The sequence below is a fragment of the Bos grunniens genome, chromosome 25 (genome assembly GCF_055505025.1).
Source record: "Bos grunniens cultivar Pamir isolate PY7600 chromosome 25, Bosgru_T2T1.0, whole genome shotgun sequence".
Classification (NCBI taxonomy): domain Eukaryota; kingdom Metazoa; phylum Chordata; class Mammalia; order Artiodactyla; family Bovidae; genus Bos; species Bos grunniens.
The window spans coordinates 28,394,494-28,414,737 of record NC_141189.1 but is presented as its reverse complement, the minus strand read 5'-3'; the positions used below and the strand labels follow the sequence as shown (position 1 = coordinate 28,414,737).

At 47.0% G+C, this 20,244-nt stretch overlaps 1 protein-coding gene across 4 annotated transcripts in view; it reads left to right on the top strand.

Moving 5' to 3' along the window:
- ABCC1 (ATP binding cassette subfamily C member 1 (ABCC1 blood group)) overlaps positions 1 to 20,244 on the top strand; it is a 155,416-nt gene that overhangs the window by 37,199 nt on the left and 97,973 nt on the right. For all 4 annotated transcript variants that reach the window (XR_015154670.1, XR_015154669.1, XM_086375613.1 and 1 more), the window contains exons 2-5: positions 11,247 to 11,423; positions 14,295 to 14,420; positions 16,941 to 17,078; positions 18,228 to 18,353. Coding sequence is in view for 2 of the 4 variants with exons in the window: in XM_086375613.1 (XP_086231739.1) it covers positions 11,247 to 11,423; positions 14,295 to 14,420; positions 16,941 to 17,078; positions 18,228 to 18,353 (567 nt within the window). In the remaining 2 variants the exon portion in view is untranslated. The remainder of the gene's footprint in view (positions 1 to 11,246; positions 11,424 to 14,294; positions 14,421 to 16,940; positions 17,079 to 18,227; positions 18,354 to 20,244) is intronic.

Sequence of the window (20,244 nt, the reverse complement as noted above, 5' to 3'; positions counted from 1 at the left end):
CAGATATGCAGATAACACCACCCTTATGGCAGAAAGCGAAGAAAAACTAAAGAGCCTTTTGATGAAAGTGAAAGAAGAGAGTGAAAAAGCTGGCTTAAAACTCAACATTCAGAAAACTAAGATCATGGCATCCAGTCCCATCACTTCATGGGAAATAGATGGGGAAACAGTGGAAACAGTGAAAGACTTTATTTTGGGGGGGGTTCAAAATCACTGCAGATGGTGACTGCAGCCATGAAATTAAAAGATGCTTGCTCCTTGGAAGAAAAGCTATGACCAACCTAGATAGCAAATTGAAAAGCAGAGACATTACTTTACCAACAAAGGTCCATCTAGTCAAAGCTATGGTTTTTCCAGTAGTCATATATGGATGTGAGAATTGGACTATAAAGAAAGCTGAGCACGGAAGAACTGATGCTTTAGAACTGTGGTATTGGAGAAGACTCTTGAGAGTCCTTGGATTCCAAGGAGATCCAACCAGTCAATCCTAAAGGAAATCAGTCCTGAATATTCATTGGAAGGACTGATGCTTAAGCTCCAATCCTTTGGCCACCTGATGCAAAGAGCTGACTTATTGGAAAAGACCCTGATGCTGGGAAAGATTGAAGGCGGGAGGAGAAGGGGACGACAGAGGATGAGGTGGTTGGATGGCATCACCGACTTGATGGACATGAGTTTGAATAAACTCCGGGAGTTGGTGATGGACAGGGAAGCCTGGCATGCTACAGTCCATGGGGTCACAAAGAGTCAGACATGACTGAGTGACGGAACTGAAATGATTCTTAGCTGTAGTCATAAGTGAGGCTTAGAGAGGTTAAATAACTTGTCTAAGGTCACACAGCAAACAAAGAAGAAAACTGGACCTGTAAGAAAAGGGACAAGGGGACAGTTAGTTTTGAGCGGAAGGAAGGAGGGGTGATGAGAAAAGAGAATAGGAAGAAGAATGAATTCCAGAATTTCAGCTGAAGAGCTTATAAATAATAGTAAGAGTTAATATTTATTAGGGCTTTTTATGATTCCCTGTGAAGGAGATGATAGTACCTCCATTTTGCTGGTGGGCTTTTTGAGCCTGAGAGAACAGCAACCTACCCAGCAGTATGCTACTAGTAACGGTGTATCTGCGGCCTAAATTCACTTGTGTCAAATTCTGAATTGTACTGTTGGATAAAAGTTGACGCAGTGGATCAGAACTTGTATTACTAGGATGATTTGTGTTGCAGGTGAGAGTAAATTTCTTTCAAACTTGTGTAACAGTTGAATTTATTGGAGAGATTCACTGGGAGGGCGTGCTGCAGGTGATGCTTGATCCAGCAGCCCACAAAACACCGAGCTCCACTTTCTTTCATCTCTGCCTTTCATGACATCGGCTTCATTTTCACACGTGCCCTAGTGGTGCCACTCCTTCCCTCCACTGCCGACTCTTGATGCTTTCCTTATAAATGGCTGTTGTTCAGTTGCTCAGTCTTGTCCGACTCTTTGTGATCCCATGGACTGCAGCACATTAGGCTTCCCTGTCCTTCACCATCTCCCGGAGCTTGCTCAAACTCATGTCCATGGAGTCAGTGATGGCTCAGTATAAAATGGCTAAGACACCTGTAAACCCCATATCCTCACTCTGTATCACTGGGGACAAGGGAACATGTGTCCTTGCAGTGATTGGATTGATTTGGACCACATTCTGGAGCTGCTGATTAGCAGACTTATTCCCTGGAGCTTTGCCCTAAGCATGTGGCTGACCAAAGGATTTGTGTAAGAACAAGAGCTCCCGCTATTATCAAAGAAGGGAAAATATGTGTGGGCCTTGGACAACTCATATCCACTGCAGCATGACTTTTGGGAAAGTGTCTTATCTTGCCTCGGTTTCCTTATCTGTGCAATGGGGATAACAGCAGTGCTACTTCTCCTGAGGGCCGAGTGATGAGCATGGCCCATGGTGCTCAGAACATGCTGGCTTCGAGTGGGGTAAGCGAGGTAAGAGTACCACGTGATACCACACAATAGAAGTTTTATGAACTCCCAAAGCTTGTGGTCTCAGCAGGCTTGGAGCGTGTTCCACAGATCCTTGAATTTCAACGCTGGGGAGAGAGGGACATAAAAGGGTGACGAACATGTCTTGCAAAGAAAAGCCTCAGTTGCAGAGGTCGGGGGTGCCTTTCTTTCTCTAAGATTTTCTTGGACCAGAGCCCTGGAAATGCAGAGCCTGGGCCAGTGCTGATGTTCATGTTCTAGACTGCATCTCCCATCACTGAACTTTGTTTCCCAGTGGTGGAGCTGACTGTGGCTCAGATCATAAACTCCTTATTGCCAAATTCAGATTTAAATTGAAGAAAGTAGGGGAAACCATAGACCAGGTATAACCTAAATCAAATCTCTTACGATTATACAGTGAAAGTGACAAATAGATTCAAGGGATTAGGTCTAATAAGAGTGCCTGAAGAACTGTGGACAGATGTTCCTTACATTGTACAGGAGGCAGAGATCAAGACCATCCCCAAGAAAAAGAAATGCAAAGAGGCAAAATGGTTGAGGAGGCCTTGCAAATAGCTGAGAAAGCAAGAGAAGCTAAAGGCAAAGGACAAAAGGAAAGATATACCCATTTGAATGCAGAGTTCCAAAGAATAGCAAGGAGAGATAAGAAAGCCTTCCTCAGTGATCAAATGCAAAGAAATAGAGGAAAAGAATAGAATGGGAAAGACTAGAGATCTCTTCAAGAAAATTAAGGTACCAAGGGAACATTTCATGCAAAGATGGGCTCAATAAAGGACAGAAATGGTACGGACCTAACAGAAGCAGAAGATATTAAGAAGAAGTGGCAAGAATACACAGAAGAACTGTACAAAAAAGATCTTAATGACCCAGATAACCCCAATGGTGTAATCACTCACCTAGAGCCAGACACCCTGGATTTCAAAGTCAAGTGGGCCTTAGGAAGCATCATTATGAACAAAGGTAGTGGAGGTGATGGAATTCCAGTTGAACTATTTCAAGTCCTAAAAGATGATGCTGTGAGAGTGCTGCACTCAATATGCCAGCAAATTTGGAAAACTCAGCAGTGGCCACAGGCCTGGAAAAGGTCAGTTTTCATTCCAATCCCCCCAAAAAAGGCAATGCCAAAGAATGTTCAAACTACTGCACAATTGCACTCATCTCACACGCTAGCAAAATAAATGCTCAAAATTCTCCAAGCTAGGCTTCAACAGTACATGAACCATGAGCTTCCAGATGTTCAAGCTGGATTTAGAAAAGGCAGAGGAACCAGAGATCAAATTGCCAACATCTGCTGGATCATCGAAAAAGCAAGAGAGTTCCAGAAAAGCATTTACTTTTGCTTTATTGACTATGCCAAAGGCTTTGATTGTGTGGATCATAACAAACTGTGGAAAATTCTTCAAGAGATGGGAATACTAGACTACCTGACCTGCCTCCTAAGAAATCTGTATGCAGGTCAAGAAGCAACAGTTAGAACTGGACATGGAACAGCAGACTGGTTCCAGGTTGGGGAAGGAGTAAGTCAAGGCTGTATATTGTCACCCTGCTTATTTAACTTATATGCAGAGTATATTATCTGCATGAGAAATGCTGGACTGGATGAAACACAAGCTGGAATCAAAATTTCCCGGAGAAATATCAATAACTTCAGACACACAGATGACACCACCCTTATGGCAGAAAGTGAAGAACTAAAGAGCCTCTTGTTGAAAGTCAAAGAGGAGAGTGAAAAAGTTGGCTTAAAGCTCAACATTCAGAAAACTAAGATCATGGCATCCAGTCCCATCACTTCATAGCCAATAGATGGGAAAACATTGGAAACAGTGTCAGACTTTATTTTTTTGGGCTCCAAAATCACTGCTAGTGACTGCAGCCGTGAAGTTAAAAGATGCTTGCTCCTTGGAAGAAAAGCTATGACCAACTTAGCATATTAAAAAGCAGAGACATTACTTTGCCAACAAAGGTCTGTCCAGTCAAAGCTATGGCTTTTCCAGTATTCATATATGGATGTGAGAGTTGGACTATAAAGAAAGCTAAGTGCTGAAGAATTGATGCTTTAGAACTGTGGTGTTGGAGAAAGCTCTTGAGAGTCCCTTGGACTGCAAGGAGATCCAACCAGTCCATCCTAAAGGAAATCAGTCCTGAATATTCATTGGAAGGACTGATGCTGAAGCTGGAAACTCCAATCTTTTGGCCACCTGATGCGAAGAACTGACTCATTGGAAAAGACCCTGATGCTGGGAAAGATTGAAGGTGGGAGGAGAAGGGGATGACAGAGGATGAGATGGTTGGATGACATCACCGACTCTATGGCCATGAGTTTGGGCAAGCTTTGGGAATTGGTAATGTACAGGGAAGCCTGGCGTGCTGTAGTCCCTGGGGTCACAAAGAGTCGGACCCAACTGAGCGACTGAACTGAACTGATGGAAGCTCAGCAGAATCAGGGCAGTGTTCAACCAGCTTGATTTCTGGAACTCCCTGTGTGAGGAGGCAGAGACCCTAGGGAGGAAAACTAGGGTTAGCTGTCGTCTCTGAGATTGGGGGCAGCAAGTAGCTGGTGGTCTCCATGAATCCTCCTTCCTTAAGCCTTTTAATGGCCCTCAGCATTCCCTGTTTCCCCCGGAAACCCTTAGTAGAGGGGATCCCACTGCCAGTCTCCAGGAGTTATCAAGGGCATCGGGGCAGGGATCAGTTTCCTTGGACAGTTGTTGTTCAGTCACTAAATCTTGTCTGACTCTTTCTTGACCCCATGGGCTGTAGCCCTCTAGGCTCCTATGTCCATGGGATTTCCCAGGCAGGAATGCTGGAGTGAGTTGCCATTTCCTTCTCCAGGGGATCTTCCCCACCCAGGGATTGAACCCTGGCCTCCTGCATTGGAAAGCAGATTCTTCACCACTGAGCCACCAGGGAAGCCCCCTTTGGACAAAGGATTCATCAGAGACCTGGCCAGTGAGGAACACACCAGAGGCCCCTGACCTTGTTACATCACTGCTGTGACAGTTGTGGTCAGGGCCACTATTAGTGGGTGTCCGTGGAGGTAGTGCAAGTTCAAGGTCACGGTCAAATTTCCTCTTCTCAAGCCCCGCCTCCTTCCTCCTCTACCCTCTCAGTCAGGGCTGGCCATCTGGCTCTGGGGAGGAAGCTGCCTTCTGAAGAATAAACCCAAACCCCTTCCTTTGCTAAGCATTTCTCCGACCTCTCCTTCCCCGGAGTTCTGTGTCCTCGGGTGCTCCCGAGTTTCCGCTTGCTCACTTCCGAACTCGAATTTTTCTTTGTCTTTGAAGCTTTCTAATGCTAGGCAGCGCTGAGGGTGGCGGTGGTGATTATTATTAATTATTGGTCTGCAGCTAATAGCCACCACTTACTACCTCTAGACCATGCCAGCTGGTACAAAGCACAGACCCGTTTGATAGTTCTTCCAGGCCTGCATGTTTTTCCCTGGCCACATTGGTAAGGAGATGGAGGCTTGGAGACATTAAGTGACCCGCCCAGGTGCAACTGTGGTCAGCGCCTGACTTTTAATCCACATCCATCTGACCAGAAAGCCAGGGTCATAGTCAAGTTCTACCTGGATGGATTGTTTCCCGAAAAACAAAGTAGCAAATAATGCTGGGGACGGGAGGCATGGTTTGGGTCATTTGTTTACTTAGTAACCTCTGGGTCCCTGCTAGGTGAGGAGGAGAAGAGTCAGAAGTCCTGGCAGGACAGATGTACTGATGGACAAGTAAGTCATCATTGCAGTGTTGGGGGGCTGTTCTCATAGTTTGGAGAGTGAGGCTGCTCTTTTTTTTTTTTTTTTTAAATAATTTTGTTGATTTGTTTTGGCTATGCTGGGTCTTTGTTGCTGCTTTTCTCCAGTTGCAGTGAGCGGGGTCACTGTCTAGTTGCGGTGCCTAGACTTTTCACTGCGGAGGCTTCTCTTGTTGCAGAGCCACGGGTTCTAGGCAGGCGGGCTTCAGGAGTTGCGGTCCCGGGCTCTAGAGCTCAGGCTCAGTAGTTGTGGTGCGTGGGCATTAGTTGCATCACAGCCTGTGTGATCTTCCTGGATCAGGGATCAAACCTGTGTCTCCTGTATTTCAGGTGGATTCTTTGGCACCCCACTCCAGTACTCTTGCCTGGCAAATCCCATGGACGGAGGAGCCTGGTAGGCTGCAGTCCATGGGGTCGCTAAGAGTCGGACATGACTGAGCGACTTCACTTTCACTTTTCACTTTCATGCATTGGAGAAGGAAATGGCAACCCACTCCAGTGTTCTTGCCTGGAGAATCCCAGGGACGGCAGAGCCTGGTGGGCTGCCGTCTATGGGGTCACACAGAGTCGGACACGACTGAAGTGACTTAGCAGCAGCAGCAGCTTTACCACTGAGCCACCAGGAAAGCCCAGGAGAAAGGCCTCTTAAAGGAGGTGTCTCTGAGTTGGATTTTGAAGGATGAGTAGGAGTTTGTTACTATGAAAAGGCAGGAAGAGTATCTAGCAAGACATATCCCAAAGCATCAATCATTGGATCAGCAATTGGGGAGTGCATTAAAGGTGGGGACCATAGGCCTTCCTAAATCTCTAGTTCCTTGAATGGTGCCTGACACAGGCTTGATAAATGCTTCTTTGAATGAATAGCCAAGTTAACACATTGGGAAATGGGGTGGGAGAAATTGTAGAAGAAACAGATGGAGCTTGAATGTGGATGTGGAAGGGCTCATGAAGCAAGCAAGGACTGGCTCTGAAAGGTGATGGGAAACTATTGGAGGTTGTTAGCCAGGGGAGATGGGTGTTCAGATCTGTCCCATTTAATAACTCATAGGTATTTAAGCCTATGGTTTTTCCTCTTAGGAGAAGAAACTGCTTTTAACACACAAAGTGGCAAAATCTTCAGTTTCATTTATCATTAAGAAGAAAGGAAGTGAAGCTACAGGGAGATATTTTCCACTATCAGATTGGCAGAGATCAAAAGCTTATAATATACTGTAGTTTGGGAAGCAATGACCCTGGTACTTTGTGTGGTGCAGAATAAACTGATGATACCCATTGGATTCAGCAACTGTTTAAATTTTAAATGCATACACCCTTTAATCCAGCAGGTCCACGTCTAGAAAGTTGTCTTACAAATGTGCTTGCTTTGTGTGAAATGAGGCACTTCCTAAATTTATTCACTGCTTCATTGTAAGAGCAGCCTAGTGCCCCGTTAGCTGATTATATAAGGTCAAGCCCATCCATATGAGGAAAGACAAAACAGCTGGAGCAAAGGATGAGGAAATGTGCAGAGTAGAATAATCTCTCTGATCTGTTCTTAAGAGATGAAAGGATGGTACAGAACAGGGTATGGAGTATGTTTCTCTCCATTTGATTACAGAAGATATGTATTTATTTTTGTTATAGATGCATAAAATGTTTCCTGGAAGGATACAGAAGAAATGGATGGTGTCGCCTCTAGAGAGAGGGACCAGTCTGGGACCAGGAGGGGGAGGTAGCTTGTCACTTCTACCCTTTGTTCAAAAGAAATGAAGTTAAACTAGCAAGAATAAAGCAGATCTCTGGCACTGACAGAGATCGGTTTCTAATATTAAGGGGAAAAAAGTGAGGTGCCAAACAAGTATGTATTATGGCACCTTCAGGGGAAACAAAGTAGATAAACTATATTTGGAAGAATAACGATATATTGTTAGCAATATAGGAGTTTTGCCTGTGGGGTAGGAAGGGAGAGCTTTGAGTTCAGGGAGCAAGACTTATTTTTCACAGTGTACCATTTTGGGTAGTTGGGGAAAGTTTAGCACAGAAATGTGTTACCTATTAAAAGTAAATTAATACGAAGAGAGGCCAAGTGGACACATTGGGAAATGGGGCGGGAGAAATTGTGGAAGAAACAGATGGATGAATGCCTGGGTGGACAGGTGGGTGGATGGATGCATGAATCAGCGGGTGGGTAGGTGGGTGGGTGGATCATTGGATGGGTACATGGGTAGAGGAGGTGGGTGGGTGGATAGATAGGTAGATGGATGAATGACTTGGTGCCTGGGTGGTGGGTGAGATGAGTGGATAATTATATCTGAATGCATGTATAGATGTATAAGATAGAAAATGTATTTGGCTGTGGTGGGGAGGACTAGGTGAGGCCCAGAGGGTCTGGAAGCAGGGTGTGGCTAGCAAGCTACCGTAGCAGTCCAGTCAAGGAATAACTGGGGCAAGGATCAGGTGATTAAAATGTCTCATATATGAACCAAGCTTCTTATAGACATAGAGAAGTGAAGTGAAAGTCGCTCAGTTGTGTCCGACTCTTTGTGACCCCATGGACTTAGTCCATGGAATTCTCCAGGCCAGAATACTAGAGTGGGTAGCCTTTCCCTCCTCCAGCGTGTCTTCCCAACCCAGGGATCGAACCCAGGTCTCCCACCTTGAAGGCGGATTCTTTACCAGCTGAGCCACCAGGGAAGCCCTTCCTACAAGGGAAGTTATATATATAATTCTATATTAAGTTTCGGTATTGTTTTCTTAGTACAAAGGCAAATTCCTTTGGAATGAGTTTTTTCTGGCCAGAATCTGCTTTGATTATAATAACCACCAACAGTTAAATCCCCCTTTTCACCATCATCTTAAGAATTTTAGGTGTGAAATCAGTTAAAATAATTAGTCTTTGATATAAACTACTCCTTTCCATGATCAGATAAATTATTTCCAAGGCTGTCTTCCAAGTGCCCAAGTCTACAGAGGCATGAACTTTGTCCTTTTTAGGGTTTCTTTGTGTCTAGAAGTTTCCTAGCTAAATTCCTTTGTCTGTGTTGACCTTTTAAAGTTTATTTTTCAATAATTCCTTGTTCTTGGTTCTGGAAAAATAACCATTTATATCATAGAATAATTATACCTCTGAAGAACCAGTTTGGGTACTTACTTAATACTAGATCTTTGTCTCTCTGTTTTTAAAGTCAAGTCTTTTCTTTTTCTTCTTCCTTTTTTTTTTTTCTTGAACCATCTTAACCATTTTTAAACCTAGATAGTGTATTAAAAAGGAGAGACATCACTTTTCTGACAAAGGTCGGTATAGTCAAAGCTTTGGTTTTTCCAGTTGCCATGTATGGATGTGAGAGTTGGACCATCAAGAAGGCTGAGTGCTGAAGAATTGATGGTTTTGAATTGTGGTGCTGGAGAAGATGTTTGAGAGTCCCTGGGACAGCAGGGAGATCAAACCAATCAATCCCAAAGGAAATCAGCCCTGAATATTCATTGGAAGGACTGATGCTAAAGCTGAAGCTCCAATATTTTGACCCCCTGATGGAAAGAGCCTACTCACTGGAAAAGACCCTGATGCTGGGAAAGATTGAGGGCAGGAAGAGAAGGGAGCGGCAGAGGATGAGCTGGTTGGATGGCATCATTGACTCAGTGGACGTGAGTTTGAGCAAACTCTGGGAGATAGTGAAGGACAGGGAAGCCTGGTGTGCTGCAGTCCATGGGGTTGCAAAGAGATGGACATGACTGAGCGACTGAACAGCAGCAACCAGTATTAAGTGTACATCTCAGTAGCATTAAGTATGCTTGCATTGGTACACATCTAGATCTCTTTTATAAAGCTCAGAACATAGATTTTGATTGATCATCAAATGTAAAATGGTCCACTTATTCCCATTACTTTCTATTCTGTAATGTTCTTTGATGTGGCTTTAAAGCTTGCATGGAGTTTTAAGAATCCAGGTTCCTTGGAGTTCCTTGGTGGTCTCTCTTAATCTGATTCTGGGAAGGCTGTTGAAATCAGAGGTGTCTGGAGAGCAGATATCCAGTGGTGGGGAGACAGTGCTGTGGGGAGGGGGCTGCACGGGGACTGGCCGCTGGACGGCATGAACCTTACCCAAAGACTGGCTCCTCCCTAGTTCCTCCCATTGGCTGTGAAGCGGGAATCTGGGCCCAGTGCTGCCAGACTTTCTGGTTTTTTATTTTTTAGAGAGACACTGTAAATCCAACTTTTATGTGAAATTTCCTCATTTTTAAGTGTTGGCAGCTAAACTGAGATTTTTTTTTAAAAGGCATGTTTAAAGTACCAACAATAACTGCAGATCATCTCTGTGGGCCTAGTCAGCCTGGGAATCACCTGTTTCAGACCTCTAATTTTATCCCACCTAATTATGGTAGAGATAGGAAATTGAAACCTCTGGATAGGGTAATACCTTTCCCCAAAGTCATATAACAAACAGTTCAGTGGTCAGATCAGGGCTTGAGTTAAAATTTCCATTACAGAAGTCTGAAGGCTGGTTGAAGTTTTTTTCTTGGGCAGATAATACCTGCTCTATTTATGTATGTGTTTATCTTTTTACCTATTTGGCATTGTCTCTTATGCAATACAGGTGGCTTCTTAAAAAGATAAAAGTAAGACAGATTTGTTTCTCAGCCAGGATAACTTTGTGGTTAAACGCAGGAACTCCAGAATCGAATTGCCTGAGTCTGAGTCAGGCTCCAGGTCTTACCAAATAATGGGGTAGGTACTGTGAGATACTGGGCAAATCACTGAACCTCTCTGTGCTATAGTTTTCCCTTCTAAGAAAGAAATGATAAAGTAATTATAGAACTAAAGGAGATAATACATACAAAGAACTTAGAATAGGGCCTAGAACACAGAACTGCAATTTGGGTATTATCTATGGTGGTGGTGCTGTTGGTGGTCATGCTGCTGATGGTGGTGCTGCTGATGGTGGATGATGGCGATGCTGATGCCAGTGACAAAGATGGTGGTGCTGATGATGGTGGATGATGGCGATGCTGATGCCAGTGACAAAGATGGTGGTGCTGATGATGACCGCTATAGTGATGCTGATGGTGCTGATGAAAGTGATCATGATGTGATCACTGTCATGCCATCACTGATGCATTGATACAGTGATATGGGGATCATAGGGATGATAAAGAAGAAAATATTAGAAAGCTCTTAATTCACAGGATTGTAAAGTAGGCATGATTTATGTGATTAAAGGATGAGTCGATTTATAGGAGAATACCCTTAAGGATTCCTTTAAGTGGTGGTCCCCATCTTTTGTACAATAATGGAACCTGCCCATTATTGTCTCAGGAACTTACCTGTGAGGGAAGGTGAGACATAACTTTCGTTTGTCATTCTTTGTTTGAAGTCTTTCTGGCTACTGATCTTTCCAGTTTGCCTGTTCTGCCTGGGAGGGCATCCTAGTTCCTAAACCCCACAGCAGGTAGCTTTGAACTCTACGCAGGCCCCTGGTCCACACTCCTGGGGGCGTCCTGTTTACCTGGGCCTGTGTTTGTGTCCGCAGGAGTGGAATGTCACGTGGAACACCAGCAACCCCGACTTCACCAAGTGCTTTCAGAACACCGTCCTCGTGTGGGTGCCTTGCTCTTACCTCTGGGTCTGCTTCCCCTTCTACTTCCTCTATCTCTCCCACCATGACCGGGGCTACATTCAGATGACACATCTCAACAAAGCCAAGACTGTAAGTCTCGTGGGGTTTTATTATGATGTGCGTGCGTATTGGGGGGTGGGGTGTGTGCTGTGGTAGGGAAGACTGCTTGTGATAACTGACATGTTCCTTCTGCTTAATTCCCCTGAGCTGCCTTTTACTAGGACACAGAATAATAATGTGGTGAATAAAGCCTGGGGCTCTGAATTCAGACGTGGGTTCAGATGTTGGCATTGCCACTTATTAGCTATATGACCTTGAGCAAATTTCTTTCTTCTTCCAGTTTTATTGAGATCTAACTGACAAACAGCACTGTATTAAGTTTAAGTGTACAGCACAATGATTTGACTTACATAGGTCATGAAGTGATTATCGCAGTAAATTTGATGAACATGCACCATCCCATATAGATACAAAATTAAAGAAATGGGAAGAAATTTTTTTTTTAAGAATTTTTTTTCCTTGAGCAAATTTCTTAACCTCCCTGAGCCTCAGTTTCCCCATGATTGCAGTGGGGGTGATATAATCTATCTCACAAGATTATATGGAGGTCTTCCTCCCTGACCAAGGATGTCTTTTTAATTAAAAAAAAATTTTTTTTTAATCTTGAAATAGTTTCAAACTGCAGAAAGGTTGCAAGGATAGTATTAAATACTCCCTCAGCCCTGAATACCCATTATTTATAGTCACCGATTTTTAACATTCTGCCACATTTAACATTTTAGCATCTTCTTACTCTCTTTGCTCTCTCCGTATACACACAGTATTTATTTTTTTCTGAATTATTTGAGAAAAGCTAGCATCCACCATGCCTCTTTGCCCCTTCTTCAGTGTATGTTTTATCGAAAAAAGGATATTCTGTTATGTAACAACAGCACAATTAAATGTAGGAAATGTAACATGGACACAATACTTTAAAAGAAAAAATAAAAACTACTATGTATATTCCACTTTTGTCCCTTGCCAAAAGGGACAAGGATGCTTGTCCTTTCTAGCATCCCCTCCTCCTCCCCCCAATTCAGGGTCATTCATTGCACTTAGTCACACTGTTTCTTTATTTTTCTGTTATTTTGCAAGAACTTTTCACCATTTTTTGTTTCTTTTTTTTTTTATCATGCTGACATATTTGGAGAACATGGGCCAGTTAATTTAGAGTCAGTTTCTCAACTTGGGCTCTTGGGACCATGTGTTCTCACGGTTTGATTCACTAATGCCTGTCTGGCTGGAGAACTACAAAAGGGCCACGGGGTCCTTCTCTGGGGTACATCTAAGGTCACGTGGTATCCATATGCCCCTCATTGATGGGCTTAATTTTGGTCATCTGGTCAGTGAGTCTGTTTCTCCACTCTACAGGTGCTGGTATGCCCCTTGTAAGAATGAGCTTTCTGGGGGAGACACATGAAGGGCATGTATATATCCTGTATGTGTGTGTGTGTGCATTCCACTTTCTCCTCTTAGCATGTGTCTCTCTGTCCTTTATTAAAGCCCCATTTCCCGAGATTGATTTCCATAAGCCCTTGGCAAACAGGTAAACTTGAATGATTTTACCGAAGCTGTCCCCTTGCCTGTGATACCGTTGCTCAGACCACATTCCAAGCCCATCTCACCATGCTGTCTGCTCCCCTGTCTTCAGCTGGATCTGGTGTCTTCCTCTTAGACCTCTGGCAGCACTTTGTACTTTTCATGGAGAGCAACCTCTCCCTTTAACGTGTAAACCAGAGGACTTCCCTGGTGGTCCAGTGGCTAAGACTCCATGCTCCCAGGGCAGGGGACCCTGAGCTCAATCCCTTAGGGGAACTAGATCCCACATGCCGCAACTAAGGCAAGGCACAGCCAAAGAAATAAAAATATTTTTTAAAAAACTGTAAGATTTTGTCTGTGCCTTGCTGAGAAACACTCTAGTAACTTCTCATCCTAGGGAGTAAAACCTGGACGTCTGCTCAGTGGCCCAGCTTGATGTGGCTCCAGGCTCCTCTTAAGCCACCTCCTGTCACACCCACGGCTCATGCCACAGCAGGCATGAACCTGCTGAACACATTTCTGCCTCAGGACCTTTGCACTTGCTTTGCCTTCTACCCGAATTGTTCTCTCCCTCAAGTAGTCACCGTTGGCTCTTCACCAGATGTCACCTGATGGGAGAGGCCTTCTCTGACCACCCTATCTTATCTGTTTTATTTCTTCTTCCTGATGGCTCAGACGGTAAAGAATCTGCCTGCAAGGCAGGAGACCCAGGTTCCATCCCTGGGTTGGGAAGATCCCCTGGAGAAAGGCATGGCTACCCACTCCAATATTCTTGTCTGGAGAATTCCGTAGATGGAGGAACCTGGGGGTGGGCAGCTACAGTCCATGGTTTCATAAAGAGTCAGGCACCACTGAGAGACTAACACTTTCACTTTTCATGCCACTCATTCCTCTCTAGCGTTATACTGTGTATTTTTCGGTTCGTCTCTTGCCTGTTCTATCCACTGGAATCACAGCTCCGTGAAAGCAGTGACTTCTGTCTGTTTTATTCATCGTTCTATCCTTCACATCTGTGGCCCATAGGAGGCCCCAGTAAATTTTGGTTGGCTTAATATTGTTGGATGAATGGCCATCGTGTGAGGGCCCCCATGTAGTTCATGGATGTCGATAAGTCAGAGACTTGAGTCTTCAGGTGCTGGGGAGAATAGGACAGACAGAGTCATGGCTGGGGTCCAGAGGAGACACAGACCAGCATGGGACGGCATGGATACTGGCTCACCCTGCCTAGGGCTTGACTGGATCCCAGAGGATGTATACTGTGTCTGAAGACCACAGGCAATGGTTAGGGGGTAGCCGGTTCCTCCGAGGCTGAGCTTTTTGCAGGGATGCTGGGGGAAGTTCCAGGGCTGTCCATTGTAAGATGTGCGTGTACTTCTCTTCCAGGCCTTGGGGTTTTTGCTATGGATTGTCTGCTGGGCAGACCTCTTCTACTCTTTCTGGGAAAGAAGTATGGGCAAGCTCCTGGCCCCAGTGTTCCTGGTCAGTCCAACCCTCTTGGGCATCACCATGGTAAGTAGTGGCCGCCATTTGGAAATGAGAAGATCTTACAGTAGAAATACGGGTGTCTTGGGTGAATTTGGTTTGGTCTTGATGGGAGGAGGGAGGAAAGGATGATGGAACTTAGGCGTAAAGAATGAGCAGGATGTTAAAGTTGAAGGGGCTAGAGATAGGGAGGATCCAGTGTCGAGACCAGCACGTGCAAGTGATCTGGGGTCAGAGCAGGGGAGACTGAGCGTTGGCCGGTGTGGCTGGGGCAGAGGCAGTGAGGAGGGGCGCAGGGGCACTGGAAGGGCAGGGGGCTGACTCTGAAGGACCTTGAGCTGCAGGGTGAGCGGGATTTGCCTTGTTTTTCAGTCCCAGAGTTGGGTTTCCAGACCTTTTCTGTGCCACACACCCCTTTCTTCTTTGCCAGTCTGGTCTCAGAATAGTGTTCTTAAAATCATCAAACACGCAGGCTTGTGGAGGAAACCAGTCATACACACATATGTGTATGTATGAAGATCTTAATGAGGTCCATTTATGTTTTTACTTGAGGTTTATTTTGCATAGGGTAAAATTCACTTTTTTCCTTGAACCGTTGATGAGCTTTGATAAACCGATACTGTCAGGTAAGCACCATGCCCACAATGGAGATTCACAGCAACACAACAATTCATAGCCCCCCGAAACCTCCCTCATGCTGCCCTTGCCCTCCCCCACTCCCCCACTCCCGCTATATTTTCTGCCCCTGTGACTTTGCCTTTTCCAGAAAATCATGTGCATGGAACCATGCAGGCTGGAGCAGTTGGAGTCTGACTTCTCAGCCTCTGCTGTTCCAAAGACCTTTATTTTATTTTATTTTTTTCCACAATTGCTCAGTGTGTTTGATTGTATGGACTGTATAGATTCTTCAGTTGCAGGACATTTGGGCTGGGAAACCAGTTATCTTTAATCACAGTTTGCAAAAGAGTAAACAGCAAAAATATGGGCTTCTTTATCAGTGCATCTCAACTCAGGGTCCACCAGCAGGTGTGAGACCTCCTTAGTTTCCAGACAGCAGCCCAGCGTCCACGGTAGCTGGAGGAGAGGCCTTTCGCTTTTTGTCTTCGGGTGTGACTTCTAGTGGTGACGGAGCCCCGGGCACTGCTGGTGCCATTGAGCTTTGTTGCTTTCCATTGTCATTGGTGGTGCTGATGAGGGAAAGCGAAGCTATGATTGTTTCCCGTCCGAGTTCATGGACCCCCTGGCTTCTATCCAGAGCCTCATGGACCCTGGGTTAAAACCCCTCACCCGAAAGGGAAAGGTGTGGCATGGCAGGCTGTGCTTATTTAAGAGCTGAGCGTGGTGAGAATGGGTTGTGAGCAGGAGTGGAAGCTGGGAGGCCAGTAGGGGCCCAGGGGCACCTGGGCCAGGGGCATGGAGGCTGAGACCAGAGTGAGTCGTGGGTCAACTGAGGGTGGCCTTGGTGGCAGAGCCAGGTGTGTTGCTGATGGAGAGCTGCAGGGAGGGAAGGAGACGAGAAGACCGGGGATGAGAACAGACATCCAGGTTTCTGGCAGCTGGGGGCTGAGGGGCAGTGCTGTGGGTGCCCATAGCTCCTTGGGAGTCGGGTTCATGACTGTGGCCAGCATTGGGGTCTGCCTTCAGAGGGCTGTCTGCGGAAGGGCAGTGGCATCTCCTTCTTTCAAGGAAAAGTGGTTTCATCGTTCTTTCTCCTCGATCACTGAGTCACATGTAAAACGGAAGTCATAGCTCAGGGTACCAGGAAATGAATCCCCCCCCCGCCCCCACCGTCATTCTAATGAAGTTCCGTGAAGACAACTATGTATCTGTCTGTAGCAGGTTGAGTAAGTTTCCTGATCTGCAACCTGGGGCTGAAAACAGGTTGCACTGAGTCAGTGCAGGTGAGTGCGTCCTAGAGGCAGAGCAAAGAGAGGCTCAGTAAAGGAGAGCAGTTATCACTGCTGCCCGAGGCAGACGAGCCCACTGCATCAGGCTGGACTTCCTTCTCTAAAGCAGGGGGTGGCGCGCAGCCTGTTTTTGTAAATAAAGTTTTATTGGCAGGTGACCATAACCACTCTTCCCTGTCTCATGGGAGGCTGCTTTCATGCTACACTGCAGATGGGAGTGGTTGTGAAAGAATCTCCATGGCCCACAAATCCTAAAATATTTACTCTCTGGTCCTTTAAGAAAAAGCATGCTGATTTCTGTGATAAACTGAGCTCCCTGCCCGTGCCACCCTCTCTCTTCCCGCCCCCAACTTTTCCATCCCTTCCTGGATCTTGTTACATTCTCATGGCTTTCGAGATGAATACTGTTGTCAACTCCGTTTTGCAGATGAGGCAGCAGAGGCTCAGAGAGGTTTGGTGACACGCCCAAGGTCACCCAGCGAGGCGAGAGCAGAGCTGGGACTGGAGCCAGTCCATTCTGCTACCACCGTCCTGGGGGCAGCCCTCCTCTGGGCCCTGCATCTGCCAGGCCCCAGACTGGGGAGGCCGTGGGGACCCGACCTTCTCCTGACAACTCTTGTCGCATGCTTTTCTCTTCCAGCTGCTTGCTACCTTTTTAATTCAGATCGAGAGAAGGAGGGGAGTCCAGTCCTCAGGGATCATGCTCACTTTCTGGCTTATAGCCCTACTGTGTGCCCTTGCCATCCTGAGATCCAAAATCATGACTGCCTTAAAAGAGGTAAGTGTGACCTCGTTCCATGTCTTCCTTTAGCAGTGCCCGGGAGATGCCTGTTCCTTCTGTTCCATGGTTTCTCGCATGGAAACCATGCATTTCCTTGGGAACCAGAGAATGGCTACCACATGGGTCCGGCTTCTTCCCTGGGGATTTCCCTTCCCCCCATGCAACCTTAGTTCTAGAATCTTCTTTCCTCCAAGCCCCATTTGTCTGTGCCTCTGTCAGGGGCAGGAGCAGCAGGCAGATGCACACCATACTTTGAGCCTCTGTCAGTGGTGACAGCCGAGCAGGTCTGCTCTCTGTGTGTTTCGTCTGGAATGCAGCCGTGTGGGGAGTGGTGTTTGCAGGGCGACTGCCCCTGGGGGGCCCTGGACTAGTTCCCACGTTGCTGGGAAGTGGCCCTTGTTGCTGCTCCTAGGAGTCGTGAAGAGCGGGTCATTTCAGACTGTCCCGCTGTTCCCTGCCTCCTTCGGGCTAATCGGAAGCTGGCATTAGGCAAAGCAAGGAGGAGGGACCAAACGTTTATTGAGCACCTACAATGTACCTTTCAGCGGTCTTTAATAGTGATGGCAGCTGCCATTTGTTGAGTTCGTGTTTTCAGAGTGCTAGGTCGGGGACTGAGTCTTTTTCGTGAATAATCTTACTGCCATCTCACAGTCACCCTGGCAGGGTGTCTCAGCCTCAGCAGGGATTGGCGTTTGGGGCCCGAGCCTTCCTTTTGTTTTGGGGGAGGGCTGTCCTGTGCTTTGCAGGATGTTGAGGGGCCGTGGCAGTAGCCCTCCCACCCCTGAACAGAAATGTCTCCAGAAACTGCCAGATGTTCACTGGAAGGCAAAGTCACCCCTCCTGTTGAGAGCCACTGATCTGTTTGTCGGTGGGGAAACTGAGGCACAGACAGGTTAAGTAAGCTGATCAAGCCCCATGGCCATGGCCAGTGTGAGCTGAGCCAGGCCTTGAAGGTAGGTCTGATCCACTCCCAAGCCTGGGGCTCCTCTCCATGTCAGCTGCCCTGACCAGGCAGAGTGGACCACACCATGATGTAAACACCTGTCTTCTGTTATCTTGAAGGGGCGATAACCCGGAAGATAACCCGCCCCCTGCAGCTGCTTCTAGAAAGTGATCTTTTCTCCTCCTCCTTCCCCTCCTGTGCAGGATGCCCGAGTTGATGTCTTTCGCGACGTCACCTTCTACATTTACTTTAGCCTTGTGCTGATCCAGCTCGTGTTGTCCTGCTTCTCCGACCGCTCGCCCCTGTTCTCCGAAACCATCAACGACCCCGTAAGTGTGATCACAGATGAGCACAGAGACACGCATGTGTGCGTGTGGGTGTGTGCAGAAGACACAGTATAGCTTACACTGATATGAGCCAGTACCGTCCACCTGGGAGCTCATCCTGTCTTCCCCAAACACTTGGCCGTAGGTAACGTCTTCCTCCCTGCTTTACCAATGGAAAAACCAAGCCGCAGACGTGGCTGGAGGGTACTTAAGGAGGGTGTCCCATTCCTAGTTGTAAACAGCTGTGTCTTCCAGCCCATTTGGTGGGCATAGTGGTTTTAGACAGTACGAATGAACATTTAAATATCAGGAAATTCCACAGGCGTTCTTAACTGTCCAGGTTTTCTAGAAAAGTGTTGTGGCAGCGTCAGTGCCGTTATTCCACATGCAAGCGGTCTGCCAGCGCTGAGGCACGTGGCCCTGGTTTCCTGCCGTGGTCCTCAGTGCTCCCTGGTGTGTTAGACAGTCTTGCTCCTCTCACCTGCGTATGTGCCTGGCCCCTGGAGGATTTGAGTTTGAGACCCTTGGTCTCCTGCATCAGTTTGAGGAAAATCCTGCTTGTGCAGAAGGGTACCAGTGGGCAGGGTAGGGTGGCCGCTCTTCTGTTGGTGGGAGGAACGTGGCTGTTCATCACCCTGGTCCTCCTCCTTTCTTCCTCCCCGCTTCCCTCCATGCCATTTCCCTTCCTCCTCCCCCGCACTCCCTTCTTCCATCCAGGCTGAGTGCCAGGCTCTGACCTGGGCACAGGGCTGTAGCAGTGAATAAAGCAGAATTCTTGCCACTTGGAGCTCATGTTTTCATGGGCAGGGGCACAAACAGTAGCCCAGGACCCAAGTATATATATCCTACCAGTTAGGTGGTGGTTAAAGCTGTGAAGAAAAACGCAGAGAAAGGAGGGGGAGATGATGGTTGGGGGTTGTGTGTGGTTTTGATAAAAGCAATCAGGGAAGCCTACCTTACCCGATCCCCCTCACTGGACCAGAGACCTGAAGGAGCGAGGGAGCCAGGCAGGCAGGTATCCAAGGGGATAGGTTTGAGGTGCAGAGGCCCTGGGGCAGGGCTGCCATGAATGTTGCCATCACAGCAGGAAAGGCCGGAGCAGCTGGAGCTGCAAGAGGCAGGAGGAGGCTGGGGATGGCCTCCAAGAGGTGGGACAGTCACTTCTGGGCCTGGTGAACTGTTTGGATTTTGTTCCAAGAGGGATGGGTAGCCTTTGGAGCAATCATCTGATGCATTGTTCATGGTTAGTCAGCTGCTAATGGGTGAAATTGCAGTAGGAGCAGTTTTTGGATGTGGTTCTGTGGGGTTTGGCCTGGACCTCAGCAAAAGGCTGTGGCTGCTTTTGTGGGCGATGAAAGGACCTGGGTGGGAGCATCAGCTCAGAGGAGGCAGTGATGCTCCAGTGTGAGCTTTAGAAACTGGGGAGCATGTCACATCCTAGGAGAGGCCCTGTTCTGCCATCTCCCTGCTCTAGGAGGAGCTGGATTGGAGAAATTAGCAAAGTGTGTGTGGGTGTGTGTGTGTTCATATGTGTGTTTATGCACATAGGTGTGTATGCGTGAGGTGTGTACACGTACATGTATGCATGTGGATGTGTGTGAATGTGCGCATTTGTGTGTTTTTGTGGGTTTGTGTGTGTGTGTTGTGTACGTATAAAGTTCACAAGGGCAGCAGCCATGCGTGGGCACCAGGGGATCCGGCCCCTCCCTGGCACAGAGGAGAGGCTCAGATGTCTCTGGCTCTCATGTCTGCTGTTGATCGATGTTGATGTGCACGGGTGAGGGTAGATATCAGGCTCTTCTGTGGAGCTGGGGATCACAAGGAACAAGTCATAGCCCCCTGAGGGGCTGCAGACCCTGGGGTGCTCTGGGGTTAAACTGAGCCCGTGGGAGGC